At 35.5% G+C, this 17,637-nt stretch overlaps 1 protein-coding gene across 1 annotated transcript in view; it reads right to left on the reverse strand.

The window, feature by feature from the left end:
• LOC116170686 (neuroligin-3-like) overlaps nt 1–16,757 on the reverse strand; it is a 60,883-nt gene extending 44,126 nt beyond the window's left edge. The window contains exon 1 of the mRNA XM_031487190.1: nt 16,685–16,757. Within this exon, the coding sequence (XP_031343050.1) occupies nt 16,685–16,757 (73 nt within the window). The remainder of the gene's footprint in view (nt 1–16,684) is intronic.
• Nucleotides 16,758–17,637: the final 880 nt, after the last annotated feature.

A 17,637-nucleotide genomic window follows, 5' to 3' on the forward strand; every position in this document is an offset into this window, starting at 1 on the left:
AAGTAATGTGTAAACTATAAAATGCCAGTGACCCGCGTTTATCCCAAACAGAAAACCGCAAAACTAAAAGAGATTGTTCCGGGTGTTTAACCCTGGAGCTCAGTTGTTCCGGTCTCTCCCCGTCGTCCATGTCCAACTTTCCCTAAAATATACGATCCTCTTACTCAAGTGCATTTATTAAATGGATTTCAAGTTCGTAGAAGAAAAGACTCGGTTTCCAGCGAAATAGGCGACATGGCCACTGGAAATATAGATTGCACATACAAACCAAATCAATTTACTACGAAACAAGTAATGTTTCTCAGCTGCCTTCCAATAAAACAAAAAGGGATTAAATAATACATCACGGCCATAGGTGATTCAACTACGAACCGAATTTCGTTCGGCTTAAAGGATAGCGGAATGCGATCGTTTCGAGAAGGAAGACAGAGAGAGTGAGCTTTCGATCATAATTAATACACCTGTTCCCCTCTAACTTATTTTTCATTATTGGTTTACCATCGAACCGAAAAAGAATCGCTCGCATTTTTCTCGAGGTTAAAACGCTTTCCGCGTAACACGTACAAGTATGCGGTAGGAAAAAATTCGGAAATTTGGAGAACGTATTTATTATTGATGGCCCGAAACGGCTCATTAACGCTTTGGAAATGGCGAAGGCGTGTTCGTTCAAATATTTACTTTTAGAGGCATAAATTGCCAGAATAAAACAATTAGCATAATTTCGTACGTCTCGGATTCGCCCCTTATGCAAACTGGAGGAAATATTCTACGCCCTTGACGAAGAAGTTTGCTGTAAGTGCTCCTATGTGGATTAAGGATATTTTTGGCTGTTACTTCTGTTCTGTGCTGGAAACGGTTGATTTTCCCCCGCGTTTTATAATATTTTATTAGTGTAGCAAAGGGCATACCAGGAACTAATGTATTTGTGTAATTACTTAGCTTTGAAGAACTAGGACATATTTGCGTCAGAATTATTTATCAAATTTTGATATTTGCAACGGGTTTGAACTCCATTTGCTCTCCAATTGAAATTTCTGAATAAATTCCCAAATTATTTATCCAAATTGTTACTTGACTTGACCGACGGGTAGCTCTATATGAAAGTTACCCTGACTACTTGCAGATTTCTCCTTTTTTCAGTTCTCTGAAATTTCACTTCAATATTTGATTTTTTAGAGGCATATATGCAGGTTAAAGTGCGGTGCCAGCACGATTGTCATTCGCAGAGTTAATTTTATAAGATTGATATAAAAGGCGAATAAACTTTTGAAATATCAAAATATCAAACTTAAAATAATTACAGTTATCCTGAGACAATCGTTACGCGTTTTTATTACAATTGTAATATCTGATAACCGGCTGTTAAAAAATACTCTCCCCATCGCAAGTTCAAAAGCATGTCAGATGAGGGTACACCGATTATGTTATTTTAAAGCTTAATTCCCAAATATGAATGAAAGCGTGTTCTGCAATTACAGGATTCCTGATGTAACGTATGATCAATGTCAAAATAAAAATAAATCTGGTTTTCACTTTGTTATTTTCAAAACACGAATTACATGTCATTGACACCTGCATAAAGGAGCAAAAAGGATCGAACGTGTGAAACAAAGCGATTCAGATAGCAGATTTTTTACACCAGACGCGTGACATATTTTTACAGATTTTTCCTTGTTGCAACACTTCGAATTGGGCCGACGTCCAATTTAAAACAGCGGAAGGAGTAATTTAGAAACAGAAAGGGAATCGGTTTATATCTACTTTTATTAGCCGCAAATAAAATATAGCTCGAGGGAGCACGCTCAATTGTATTAATTTGTGCTACTCCCCCTTAGTCGTTTTACAAATTTATCGATTAAATTTTTCGCCATTTTTGAGTGGAGCGGGAAGCGCCAAAAAAAGGACAGAATCCGAATCCATCTGCAATATGTAGATATTTAAACGAGAATATTGAAGACGGGTTTTGTGCTTCTTTTAACCTGAATGGTATTTCGAAAAGCGGAACTTTTTAAAATGCAAACTTATATTTAAGAGTTATGGTTCGTGACTGGAATGAGAGCTTGAGGTATACGGCTTGGCAGATAAAGTATGATGTAAATGCATCTTTTGACGGTCTACTGGACAACCATTACGTGAATTTAAAGTTAATGTAACTTTCAGCTATGAGTACTCGATTTAAAAAACCACTCAGAAGTTTCAGCCGTGTATTGATAGTCATAATTAGAATTAGCAATTCGATCTCCTGTACGCATTATGGAGAAAAATGTTGCCTGACAAAAAAATACTATGGAACGAAATGCTTTTATTTTCAATCGATCGTGCGCAAGTGAATTTTAATAACTTTGATGTTGTAGAGTTTTATTGCCATTCCTGCACTGTTTCGATGTGTATGAGAATTCATTTTGGTGATTTATTAGTCATAATATTGCAATCTGGGATATCAAGTATGGAAAATGCCGTGGCACACGTTTTATAAATTACCCATACATATATTCGGATAGACTCGTAAATGTTTGCTGAGCGAACTGTTAATCAATAGGCGTTTTCTTTGCTTACCAAAACATATTTCCCATTAACGAAGCGTTGAGAATTTTGTTAAAATTATAACGATGATTGGAAACTTAATTATTACGCAATAATTGTCTCTTTGTATTAGAGTTCTTAGAATGCAATCAGAATTAAAGGTTAGGGGTGCGTTAGAGGGGTAATGCTGGTCATATTTGGGAATTGCTTAATACCTTTGATTCGTAAGGCGGAAGCATACGAAATAACGATTAATGATGGCCGTCTGCGTTAATAAAAAGCCATCTTGTAGGCCTTTCTAATTAAAATTAATCAATTCGCGTTTAGTTAACAGTTCGATTTAACATTATTTCGCATCTAAATTACGGAAATATTAATCGTGGATTTGAAAATACAGAACTACCAACCGTGTAGTTTTCTTCGCTAAGTAAATTGGTGCGCTGTTTTTCGGGCATAATAGAAAATTCGAGTGCGAACTATTAAAGTGACCGGAAATTCGGCGAGTCTTACAGTAGAATCAATTACTATCTAGAACGGGATCAAGGGACTGTGTCATTTGTTACACCATAAAGGGAATTATTGCGCAATCAGGGGACATTACAACCCCATTGTGAAATACACGCGTTTTCATAGCGTAAATTAATGTCGGTTTGCCTGGTTCAAAAATTGGTATAGTTTTAGACGATTTAATAAGGATGGTCTGATTAATTGGATCCAATTCAATCGATTATTTACAACAGGGTACAGGTGTAGGCATTCCACGGAAATCTTAGATTTCCTCCAAGCTTTCCTCTAATCTTACTTTGAGATTTAATGAAACCTGACATCGGGTACACACCTACACAGTACGGATTTAAATTTTCTGCAGATGAATGCTACAAAAATGCAAAAATTCAGCTGTGTCGCCGTTAATGAAAAAAATGGATTAAGTTAAAAAAAACCTTAACCAAAAGTTAAAGTGATTAAACGTCTGGTTTAGTAAACAAATGTCTCCTTTTCAGTGAATAAAAGTAGTGCTGATACTCATCTCTAAAGCGCGTTAATTACAAACCTTCCGGGTTTTATATGATTCCAATCAAACACAAGGAATTACTGTTCTAAAAAACTACACCTTTCTCCAATCTGCAGTTTCAGGATTTTTTTTCCGTATCATTGTAAGTAGGGCGTTTCGACTTTATTATTGTGTCAGCAACCTTAGCTACGAGGGTATTTGGCAAAAAATCGTGGCCACGAATTTGTTCTAGTTATATTTGAAATTTATATTGGTGTTACCAACAAGAAAAAAACGATGTGAAGGAAATGTAAATTGGAACCAACTGACTTTAATTCTATTTCAGCGGCTAGCCGTAGGTCTTTTTACAAAAACATTTTCAAGTTATTTAAAAAAAAAGGAAGTTCGCCCCATTTGTATGCAAAGCCTGTTGCAATTTGTAGTTTGAAAAATAAAGAAAAAAATGTCCCACTACTTTTATTGCCTAAGAAATGTCAAACAGAACGTTAAGCTCTTTATAAACTCCCCTTTTTTAATGCAAGTTTCACTTCCATTCATTTTCCTGCTTGGAATTCCAATAAAAGCTCTTTATAGAATTTGAAACCAATTAATCTTCGAAATGTCTGTTTATTCTCCAATCTTTAAGAACTTAAGAAAGTTGAAAACGTTCAGCCTTTTCCAAAGGGGCGTTCTGTAGGATCCCACCATGTATATACAGAGAGTAGCATGTACTTATGTCTCACATTGTACAAATTATTTATTTGCATTTATAAGTATCTAAACGTGTTCTTTTCTTTAAATTAACTCATAACGTAACCATATGCAATTTAAGTGATGTAGTTCTTTTGCAAGAAGTTCTTCAGGTTACTAATATTCATTTAAATTTTGATCATTCTTTTACTATGTGGAAATTATTGAATTGTTTGATGTGCACATTTTCTCCGTGAATGAGGTCGTCACGGGGGTGGCAAATACTGTAACCAAATCAGTTACGACATCTAATTCCGTGTTTGACCTCAACTCTCAACTGTAGGTTCGGATACCGCGGACGGGGGGCGAGTTATCCATTTCGGGGGGAAGATCCTGTTAACAAAACTCTTCGCTTCGCTGATTTCCACATATTCTGCCTTAGTTCGATTTGACCTGCAAGACCGTGTAATTTTCCATTTAGCTTCTCACAAAAGACTTTATTGCACCGTTGAGTGAAGGATTTAATTACTCAATGAATGCACCAAAGATGATTGAAATTTCTATTCTATATTTCGATCAAAATGTAAAGGAATTTTGACATTTTGATTGTCTATAAAAAAGATTATGATCATTTTGGTTAATTTTTTGAATACAAAAGAAACGAGAATTCAATCTTGATAATAAACAATTTCCTGTTAAACCGTATAGAAATAATTTTGCTCGTGAAAATTTAGATTATATGAGATTATATATTGGGTTCTTGTGTTTCGTGTAAATATTTTATAAATTCGTATCCAATAATCTCTTTTAATTTGACTAAAGATGAAAAGGAAATTAATTCCGGTTCAGAGCATATAATAAATTGGAAAATTCCAAGTGCTCCTGAAGAAAATTATTATTCATTCTGAAAGCGAAACGATGCTAAATGCACAAGTACATTGTTATACTGCAAAATTGTATATTAATTGCCTGAAATATAAACCAAGAAAATGATTAGTAAGAATGAATAAAGAATTACGATGGGCAAAATGGAAACTCGACTATCAACCCCATAGATTTATAACTGTCGGGGTTTGGTAGGTTCGAATGAAGTGGAATCTTTTTTTTGCTGAGGTTCATCGTCTTATTTTTTCAGCGGCTTCGCAATAGGTTTGGAGGGTTGTTTATGCATTTGAGCAACAATGGAACTGGAAACAGAAGAATGCATTCTTGCAATCTCAACGCAACCCCTATCACCAGTTACAGTTACCAGTTAAGTAATTGTTTACCTAAACATAACTTCAAGTTCCGTTATTAAACGCTCACGTGTACATCTGGGGTAAATATGCAATCAGCTTATGTACACCATTGATACCATTTGCATACACGTAATGGGGCAATTCTCGATATTTATTGCCGAATCTTATCGTACGTAGCAGCTTACCGTTCATCTAAACTTGCAGCCGCTGCAAGCACTTTAAAGACATAAATTTAGGCCGTGCTAAGTAATGTACAATGTAAACAACACCTTTTAGGCGAGATAAAGCTATTTCTCAAAACGGCGCGATACAAATACTTTCAAAACGTACGAAAATATACAATATTAAATAAATAAGGGGCGGAATGGAAACAAAGAATGAAATAAAAAAAAATGAGCGTGGAAGCGAAAGTTAGAGTGAGAGTAGAAAGAGCCATAAACGCCCAGGGGTTATTATGGTTGCATCCCACAAGTGTCATAACACCCCAGCCAGTAAAGTGGAAAAATCTCGTACACATCTACCTATAGTGGCCACATCCTGAAAGCAGGATAACACGAAATAACATTTCTGCAGAAATAACGACGTATTTTATACAAATCGTACGTTTTCCCTCGCTAAGGGTTTCGTTTCTTTTTTTCCCTTTTATATTCAGCAGCAATTTATTAATCTAAAAATGCCGTAAATTATGTCATTATGAGGCAATTAGGTAATTTGTGAATAGGTGAGTGTTTTTCGTGATTTACTTAGCTTCTTTATTGCCTTTAATTTATTGGGGTGGATTTAACCGGTTTTAATGCTTGCGATGTTTTTTAAGTGGAGATTTCGCAAGAACTCATACATTTATTGGACGAAGTTTTCGAATCAATTTACCGGTACACCGAAATCATGTGTGTATTGTTTCTAATATCTTCCCCAGAGTTTTTATGAGAAAAGTTAGATAATGCGGATGATCGGATTAGTTTGAAAAGTTAGACATGGAACCCCCATATTGTAACTACGGTTACTACGGAAGCGCAAATTGGTTATAACGTCATTTTTGTATTATTTTACAGATGTAGGTAACTATACATCATTTAAATATTTCTTTGTAAGAATATAAAGACGTTCCTGGGTATATACGCCTCCGAAAATTCTTTTGCGCACGATTTTACTGGAGGTAAATGATGAATATTCTGGGGCGGCAACACTCGACGACGAATTCACCATCTCGAGTTTTCCAACGCCAATTACCAGAAATAGTATCTCGAGGAGAACATACCACATAGCCGTGATCAAACGTAAAAGTTGCTGAAAATGCATTTTCTGATTTCTATATGCACTCTTTAGACTCAATTTACGAATTAGAATTTTTTTCAAAAAACGCATCCACGTTTTCATCACAGCCAATGGTGAAAAATATGGCAGCCTTCTTGTACCCACAGCTAGCCCCGCAGTTGGTAGTAGAACAACGGCATTTCCAAGTTCAGCGGTGGCTGGAAAAATTACTAATTGCGTGAACACTAAATTTGGACAGCAATCGGAAAACTATTCGTGCATCACTTCTTCTTAATTTAACTATCAAACAAGACTTCAAAACACCGGCTGACTGCTGGAAAAGTGCGTATTTAAACTTACACGCAACGGACTGGTCAGGAAAGTGATGGCTGGTATAAGCCCACCATTAGTTATTTGGACAGGATACACAGGGTTAATCTCTCATTTAAAAATTCTGTAAACTCTAGAGCAAGCAAAAGTTAGATAATTAATTCGGAATTGCTTCATTTTACTCTGTTGAAAAGTTTACACGTTAATCTCGAGACACAAACGAAAAATGTAAAAAAATATAAAGAAAAATATTATCATGCTTCAGCTGAGAGTAAATTAATATGAGCTTAACATTAGTGTCGACGGGCGGCGTCTACGTTTCAAATCAAATTAAAGTTAATTAATAGTGAGCGTCCAAGCGTGCTCAACTTGTTAGATGTTTCTTTCGTTCAGCGAATTGAAGTGACTCTAAACGTAGAAACGGTATTGTAATAAAATGTACAAAAACGTCCCGAAAGAATTTTATGCACGCCAACTTTTTAATCAACATTACACATTTGTATCATTCCAGACCGCTTCTGAGAGTCGAGCGGAGAAAAAAATCTATAAGGAAAAATAAAAGCAAATTTAGTCCAAAATTATACAAAAAGCTTTTTCCGCAAGTTGAAAAATAAATGAAATTCATGCACATTGTACAAAGTTTCTTTTTAATGGCGGTGGGAAGTTTCTTTAAAGAAGTTGCGGTTTTATTTAATATATATTGTAGCAGTGGGTCTTATTTAGTATTGCAGTTCTTTGCAAATATGCAAATAACTTCCTTTTGGGAAAATATAGCAATATACCGGTGGCAAGTATACAAAATCTCATGCTTTACCTCTTTTTGTGTGTCTCAATTTTTTCTTTATCCTTTCTACGATGTAATAAAATTATAATCAAATCCCTTTTGAAGGGAAAAAGCTAAGTTTAGTAATAAAATCTTTATACTCCTTGTAGTTAGGAGAGCTTCTATATTACATAGGACCATTCAATTTAAATTCTTGTAAATTTCTCGGGATATGCGTAAGTTTAACGTCACGCTAAATCGAAGCATTAAGTTCTTGCAATAGGTACATAAATACATTTTTATTTATGTCCTTCCTAGAGAAACTCATTCTATTACCAACAAACCTACGTTGATGCTCGGATTTAATATACTGGTCTAGTAGTTTGGCACCACTATTTCAGTGTCCAGCCAAAGAAAATGTGCACTAGATTTCTTCAATATCTAGCTTCTACCAGTGCGAATATCCAGTACAAGATTAAAGGACAGAGAGACATACGTAATGATTATATAACAGGGCTAAAATCCACCAAAAAAATGGAAGGGGTTGAGCTAGACTTTAAATGTAATTTACTAAGTCTCCAGCTTAGAAAAGCACAATACGTCCAAAATAAATTCCTACTCAAGACAAATATTATAGGTATACCGCTTCCTAGAAAAATAACGGAACTAAAGGTCCAATTGTATTGCAGAAGGCGTTCCACTATCCAATTTTCCGAATTATTTCTGCTGCTACCTTTCAAAAGGAGAAAATGTAATTTGGAGAATACTTCGACTCTAGCTACCTAATGTAAGTTATTTAAAACTTTTGCATTGCATAAAGACCGAGGTCGATCGTTTTCGAGTTTTTGGATATCAATATATGCTCAAAGTCATTGTGATATTCCTGAAGAGATCGACCCATGGGAGTGAGCAGATTTGTTTATTTTTATGAATGATAATCGAACCTAAATAAAAGATTGATGAATTTTTTCAAACAAGCCGATTTATTTTAGAGCGGTAAACCAGAGCATGAGGTTTTGATTTTCAGATTATAAGGGAAAATAAAGAACCAACTTTCCACTAAAGTTTATTTGTTGCTGAGCTAGCCGTTGCATTAAAAAATAATTACAGAAAATTAATTGTTACAGTAAAATGTTACCAGTACCGTGTTCTTCTTTTGATTCTTGTTTAAGAACAAGCTGCTAGCAGTCTAACATTATTTTTTTTTGTGAATTAAGGGCTGGAAATCTGTATTTTAAAATAAACACTTAATCAAAAAAGGCTATATTTGCGGTTTCAATATCCTACCATATTAAGGGCAATGTGGTTGTGTTACTGACTCGTTATTCTGTGTGCTACTAATCTAAATTGCAATATTCTATCAAGCTTATTCATATGTTTGCGTATAAATAAATTTTACAATGTAATGAATAATGCATTACAGAAAAGTAAAGAGAGATAAAAGGGTCTCGTAAACTAAACTGGTACACGTTATTCCATATTAGATTCTTTAGCATCACGCGCCGCTTTTTTCCGCCTATTCATCTGTTAGACCTTTTTCAATTTCTGAGACACCGAAAGCACCACTAATGAGTTTCGCACACCTTCGCACGACAGTCACATTTCTCTTTATTCGCCGCCATCTTTTCCGTCCGTTCTTTTTCTTTCTCTCTTTTTTTTTAAATCTCCACTCAAACCTTTAGGAAATAAATGCAAAACACTTCGACTTTAAAGATTCAGTTACAGTTTTCTTTTTGTCGCGCTTCCCTTCTTCCGTCGTGTTTTCGACGATAACGAAATCCATTCTGGAGTAAAAGTTTAAACATTGGGAACCGCTTGAAAATTCAGCGAACGACATTAGATAGAAGCGTTGAAAAGAGGCCTTTTTTGGTTGAGAACGTTTAGATTTATATGGAAATTCGAAATCAATCGAGTGACCGTTCGCTGTCGAAGTTCCGGCATGACTTTAAGTTCGCTTCCGGCGCACGAATCCAATTCAGCGGCGCATTTATAGAATGAGTTACCTTTACCCGTCGATGTGATGTCCGGGTTCCCATAACTACCGAATCCTGATACATCCCTTCCTTTTTATTTTCCTTCGCCTCCAGTGATTATTGGGTCGGTCACGTTCGCAGGAATTAGATTTATTTTAATTGGGCAAAATCGGATGACTGTGTAGCCGTTTTCTTCTCCCTTATGGGCAAAAGATAAACACAACCAACTCTCCGGGTGGCTCTATACGTACTACGTACGTAATTACAGTTACTATCTCGTTTTCGAAAATTGAATTAAGCCGCAAACTTAAAGCGCGCATTACCGTTATCCTTAAGAGGGTTGGAATTTTGACCGCATCATGCTGAGATCCTTAACATCTAAAGATCGTGTAATGGAGATTTAATCAATCTCTCATTTAGAACCGTCCCTAGTTGACGCAGCCCGGATAATAATTTAGGCACTTACTGAGCTTATTTCTATAAATATTCAATACAATTAATGGGGAGGCTCCGAATTTCAATGTTAATAACGCCTATTAAGCACAATACGAATTTCTATATAGGAAACACTTAATTTAAACACGAACGATGGAAGGGGGTTCGTTAAAAGTTTGAAATTCTACTCTTGAACCGATGAACGCCGTTTCTGTTTTAGGGATTTTCATTTATGGGGGTCTCGTTTACCTTTCCCTCCATAAATATAGGTTTATCGATAGAATAATAAACTTTTATTTGCAGATATGTACGAATGCCTGGCACTTACATAACGAAATTCACGTGCGAACCATAAATTCTTAGCAAATGAAAAGCGATTTTTCATTACACGTTTCAGAGAAATGTAGAATGCCTGTTGATAACTACTGAAACATCTATCAGATACCATAACTATTTCATATTTGGGTTTGTTGGGCCAGTGATCCAAACGAATACCTTGGAGTTTTCAGGAGAGGGGCACAAATCTACGAAAATAATCAAACCCTTGTCAACCACCCCCTCTCTATACCGAGTCTCACCCACCAAACATACTTACGTTTAAAAAAACGCTTTGATAGGATAAATTCGGTATTGGTATGGTATGGTATACGTTTTGTGTAGACGAATTTTCTACCTACGTTTAAAATACGATTTTTATTCATTTTATAAACCGACGAGTTCATGTTCTACGTTGATAATACGTATATAAATAACCGTTTTTTAGCATTCGTTTGATACACGTATATAACACCACTTTACTATACGCATATAATTCCTATATCAATGAGATAATAAACGCATAATATTCCTACAAGAAGGTAGCTAGCAAATGAGGCCCGAAAAAAAAATTGTCTCAGATCGACCCAAAAAAAAATTTTCTTATAGAATGTGGCCTGTAGAATCCATAATTTCCAACAGTTCCAAGATTGGGCTACTAGTTCAAAAGTTACAGCCCTTTGAATTTTCTTTCGAAATTGGTTTCTAGTCTATAACTTTTGATTGAGAAGTCTGATCGAAAAAGTACGAATTGTTTTGGATACTACGCACCAAAATTAATAAGAAAAAGTGTTTTCCCGAGAAATTTTGGTGCAGTCGATTTTTGGTAAAAAAGGAAGGTTATACACTGCCTTTTTTTGAGCCCCGAAAAAAAAATTGTCTCAGATCGACCCGGAAAAAAAATTTTCTTATAGAATGTGGCCTGTAGAATCCATAATTTCAAACAGTTCCAAGATTGGGCTACTAGTTCAAAAGTTACAGCCCTTTGAATTTTCTTTCGAAATTGGTTTCTAGTCTATAACTTTTGATTGAGAAGTCTGATCGAAAAAGTACGAATTGTTTTGGATTCTACGCACCAAAATTAATAAGAAAAAGTGTTTTCCCGAGAAATTTTGGTGCAGTCGATTTTTGGTAAAAAAGGAAGGTTACACACTGCCTTTTTTGAGCCCCGAAAAAAAAATTGTCTCAGATCGACCCGGAAAAAAATTTTCTTATAGAATGTGGCCTGTAGAATCCATAATTACAAACAGTTCCAAGATTGGGCTACTAGTTCAAAAGTTACAGCCCTTTGAATTTTCTTTCGAAATTGGTTTCTAGTCTATAACTTTTGATTGAGAAGACTGATCGAAAAAGTACGAATAGTTTTGGATTCTACGCACCAAAATTAATAAGAAAAAGTGTTTTCCCGAGAAATTTTGGTGCAGTCGATTTTTGGTAAAAAAGGAAGGTTTATACACTGCCTTTTTTAAGGCCCGAAAAAAAAATTGTCTCAGATCGACCCGGAAAAAAAATTTTCTTATAGAATGTGGCCTGTAGAATCCATAATTTCAAACAGTTCCAAGATTTGGGCTACTAGTTCAAAAGTTACAGCCCTTTTAAATTTTCTTTCGAAATTGGTTTCTAGTCCATAACTTTTGATTGAGAAGTCTAATCGAAAAAGTACGAATTGTTTTGGATTCTGCGCACCAAAATTAATAAGAAAAAGTGTTTTCCCGAGAAATTTTGGTGCAGTCGATTTTTGGTAAAAAAGGAAGGTTATACCACTACCTTTTTTTGAGGCCCTCATAAAAAATTGTCTCAGATCGACCCGGAAAAAAATTTTCTTATAGAATGTGGCCTGTAGAATCCATAATTACAAACAGTTCCAAGATTGGGCTACTAGTTCAAAAGTTACAGCCCTTTGAATTTTCTTTCGAAATTGGTTTCTAGTCTATAACTTTTGATTGAGAAAGTGTGATCGAAAAAGTACGAATTGTTTTGGATTCTACGCACCTAAATTAATAAGAAAAAGTGTTTTCTCGAGAAATTTTGGTGCAGTCGAATTTTGGTAAAAAAGGTTGGTTATACTGTCGCAATATCTGCGTATTATAGACGTAAGGTTTTAGTCTACAAAAACGTTTCTTATACGGATGTGTGTTGCTAGGGCACATGCCAAAAATTTCCAATGATTAACCTCCTAAGTTGCAACCGAATAAAAGCTTAAAGGAGACTTATTCAGAGTGATACGTTTTAACTGGAATACAGTATGTATTTTCCGAGACCACGTATTTCAGGCTCATTGGGAACCTACAGCTCATAGCAGATTGATATTCTAATGTCATTTATACGGGGCTGAAGCAGGAAAGAAACTGAAATTCGAATAATCTACCACATATATAAATAATGTGTGAAAAATACGTGATGCATATTTCAATACAGTGCGAGAACATTTTTATATACAAATAAGATCAACAAATAATGACGAATTTGTCAATTTTCCCACGTACTCACATAAATTCAAACCTCTGCATTTCAAATGAATAATGCAAATTTAATTTTATATTTCATTTAGCTCAATAATGTTTTAGCGCACAAATGTGAATGTATATGAAACCTATCCGTCTGCTGTCTATTAATTGAATAATAATTAGTGAAATGATCCCCGGAATTAATTTTCTAGTTTGATTTAACAATCTGATTTGACCTTCCGTGCATAATATTGCCTTGTTCGAAGATTGGCAGCATGCGAACCCGGGAAACTGTTTGACTTTCACATTTAGTAGTAGTTGAAATATAAAAGCATTTTTTTCTAGAAAAAATGTTTCTTTAATACACGCCTTTCTCATTTTTAGCACATTTTTGCAAATTTCAATTTTGTGCTTAAACGCAGTAAATTTCTGTCGCCCTGCCAAGAATTGCGGTTGGTATTTTTTTAATGCTAGTTTCAGATTGATTTCCCCTTGAGGGCATACCTTCGGGTCAAGCGGGCCCTGTGTCTGGGTCGTTGGCTCAAGGGGGCAATCCGACGTCAGGTACCCAGCGTCTCAGTTCGAAGGGAAGCACTCCATAATCTGTCTCAGGGTAGCCTAAGAAGAAGCCTAGAGCTTCTGGAGCCCGTGAGGGTAACCGACAAGGCGACCATACTAATTCCCCGTGAATCATCCAATGCAAAGCTTTGGTCCGAGAACTGTGCCCTGCGGCACTCCTCCATAATATAATAATATAATATAATATACCTAATAATATAATATAATAATATAATATACCTAATAATATAATATAATAATATAATATAATAATATAATATAATAATATAATATAGTGCACGACCACAGGCAGAGGGGCAAATACCGATATTGATTGCAATTATTCCTTCCATATAGTCTACAACTCTCCTCTATCCGGGTCCCTCAACCCCCTTAACATTATCACCAGAAAATGGGCGATAAATATTAAAAAAATGAAACTTAGAGTAGGTATACACCTAGTTTCATGACTTCGCTATTCGGCGAGTATTGAGTTAAAACAATGTTCGAATATCTAATTGCACTATCACTTTGATTAATAAAACACCCTTTCCGTGTCGATAAAACATTTCAAAAAAGTTTTACCACTCAATAAATACATTTTAAATAAGAGACTGTTAAACTGTAGGGGTCGTTTTCAAACAGTATCCCACCCCTTACGTATAATAATAAAATTCCACGAGGCTCCGGAGCAAAAATTAACAAGACGAGAACGGAGTTTATGCTCGTATTTCAGTTTAATGACTTTGTAGTATTAGCGTCCATCGGAAAAACCGCATAATAAAACAAACGCGGAGTTCCTCTCTTTTTTATCCGGCGTAATTAGAATGGCAGAAGCGCCATCTTGCCTGTTTTTGTGGAGAAGTTTTCGTTTTGCAACCAACAATTGTATTAATGAACTCGAATTTGCATATGCAAATAGTTACTTCCCCAAACTATTTCGGAGTTTTACTAGCTTAAATGCTTTATTTGGTTTAAGTGATGTAGATGTATTCACGGTTGATGATGTGCAGAAAAAAAAACGGGGATCTCTTAATGAAATCTGTGAAAATATGCAATGGGAATGTATGCTTATTTAAATTGCTTCATTTGCTTTTCGGACTCTGTATTTTATATTTTGTGTTTATTAACATTTTTAAAATCTTTTGGTTGAGGGTGATTTTACGTAGTATTTTAATGTCAAAGTGAATACTACCTGCCAATGTTACATTGTTAATATCCCTTGCAGACGACCCCTAGAGTTCGATGCGAATTGCCTTGAACTAAATAAAATCCAAAATTGGGTGGCCCTATCTTAAAACTGTAAGATCTTTCCTGAGTGGTACCCACCGTGATATTTCTCATCTCGTCCTTCATGTACGAGTATATACATGAAGCCTTGGGGTATTGTCCAAAAAGGTTCGGCCTCTGTGTGACCAATTTCCTAGCTTTGGGTACCTATCCAAGAAAAACAGCTCGAAATTTTAATAATCACTGAATTTTCTGATCCTACTAGCCAAAATCTGTTAAAAATAGGTCTCTTCTTGTTCGGTTTTCTGAGGACAAGGGTGTACACTGTACACTTTGGTTTATTTAAAGAACCTTATTTTGTTGAATAAATTTAAGTGTAGTCATTTGGATCGTGATAAATTTAATTTTTGTTCATTTTGGGAGCTCAAGTTAGAAAAAAATTTTGTCCTCCAGTTTTATTTAATTAATAATTGTTGGTTGTTTGATTATTTAATCCCTCTGTTCGATTTTGGAAGCAACAATGTAGCTATATGATGGTGCATTTAATTTTTCTTATTTTGTAAGTTAAATTGGCGTGAGACTACATAACAAATTTGGGGTTGTGTTACCTGCCATTTAAATACTAGTTTTAGCACATGGTGGTAGCACTCAAACAGTAAAATCAATACAGAGGGGGTTTGAGAGAAAAAATGACGCGATTCATATTCATCCAGTCTACGATTTTCAAAACCGTTCTCCATAAACTCGAATATATCAGAAACGATACAAAAATATTTCAAAATCAATACAACCAACCGTACTGAAATACTTTCAAGTGCTTATTCCCTCGGTTATTCGCAGGAAACGTACCACCACCAAAAATATTAAGACAATCCGCATATTTATTTATTGTTTTATCGAACCTGAACTCTACTCTCGAGTTATTTTCCTTTCTATTTCTTCGCGCGCTTATTCGTTTATCATCGGATGAGAAAAGAAAATTCTTATGTAACTAATTTAACCATACTCACACGCATTTATGGAATTTGTTATCTGCACCTGCACCATAAGGCCGAATACAGACCATTTGAATTCTACGCCTTCCCCTTTTTCTATTGGAATTTAAGGGGGCCTCAATGTCGGAGAGAAATAACCATCAACAACGTAGCGAATACGGAAAGAGTCGTAAATCCTTGGACCTTTCGAAGATGAAAGGATATCTGTTCACGATTTCCATTTCTCAACCGCTTTTAATTAATTCATCTTGATTAATCCCCAACATCCATTATGTTTCCGTCGGACATTACCACATTCATTACAAAGGGACTTTATTTCTACAGAAAAAACGGAAGATGTGATTTACATGAAGGAATCTACTACAGATTAAAATGGAGTAAATTTTAACATTACCTGAGCGCTTGTTTCGTCGCTCTAATAAGGGTAGCATGTTTAAATAAGCTGACAGCGGATGAAAATTTGAAAGCAGGGTGTTAGAAGAATTGTCGCAGGCATACAAATCCCATTTCACCTATTAAGGTTGACGTTATAATACAATTTAATTAAAATATTTTGGAGACGAGGGTGTAAGAGCTTTGCAGAGCTTTCGCTTTGAACGCGAATTTAAGGCGCCGTTAATAAACAAGTAGTAAAACGGAATGGGGGAGGGAAAAAAAGATGCACACGGAGACAATTTGTAGCGAAATGATGTATAGCTCAATAGTTCACGTTTTTACGACGGCTTAAGTGCTGCTGCGGTGCACTGACAAGGGTTGTAGATGGGGTGAATAACTGGAATGTCGGACGCCTTGGCTGGGTTAAACATTAGCACTTCCCGCGGCTTGCAGATAAAAGCATCACAAATTAGAAGCGGCGCTCTGTGAACTTCGGGCGTCGGGGGTTTTGTATAGTTGGTATATACATGCCGATTCGCCCTTCTCGCCGCAACGGTTAAAAATTACGCCGCAAACTAGCCGGGAATTCCTTTCCTTCGGCGGCGGTGCCGGTGCACTTCTTAATGTACGCCTTTACCATTGCGGAGCGTACTTTAAGCATTTAAAATTTATAAAGCGAAAGTATGCGGTTTCAGAATGAGGGTTTTACCATCAGATCCCCTAAACGTTATTATGAAATTTTCAAGTTGATACTTAATCGCAGCTGAAACTTCGGTAATGGCTCTCAATATATTATTTATAACTAAGGGGATCGTACCTTTAAAACATAAAACAAAGACACGTTTAAATAGCATTAATTGTTCATCATTGTTCGTGCTATGCGACCTACGAATAGGACGTGAGTAATAGCACTAAAAGACATGCATTAAGTTGTTCCTCCAATCTCAAGGTACTAGACGTAATACATTATTAAAATTTAATATATCAGTGCGTTCGAAATAATCGAGTCAGCTCAATATCTTTTTTATTTGGAGAGATACGACCAGTTTGTTAAAAATATAATTTTATACGTATTACATTGACATTATGATCTATCCGATCGCATACTGAAACTTCTGGTATCACTTCCAGTTTAACCGGAAATTCATGCAACTTTTGCTTGTTAAATGCAATACTTTTTAAGATATTTGAAGAGTAATATAGTTGATATACAAAAAATGAAGAAATTTGTGATTGAATATTTAGAAAACTAGAAATTTAGCATGCCGTCTTGTTCAATGTTGCGTTTTGAAGATTTTATTTTGCGCGATACGTGTAACACAACAGATACCGCGCATCCTGACAGCACACGGGATGCTAGGTTTCATGTCTTTTAAATATTATATCGCACGAATTTTTTCGTATCTCGAGATAATGAGGCTCTTTCAACGAACTTCTCCATTTTTGTGTATATCAGCAATATACGCATATTTATACTGACATACAGCAATTTGATTGGCCCTTTTATCTAGAACCATTAT

This window comes from Photinus pyralis, unplaced genomic scaffold (genome assembly GCF_008802855.1).
Source record: "Photinus pyralis isolate 1611_PpyrPB1 unplaced genomic scaffold, Ppyr1.3 Ppyr1.4_LG5, whole genome shotgun sequence".
NCBI classification, from domain to species: domain Eukaryota; kingdom Metazoa; phylum Arthropoda; class Insecta; order Coleoptera; family Lampyridae; genus Photinus; species Photinus pyralis.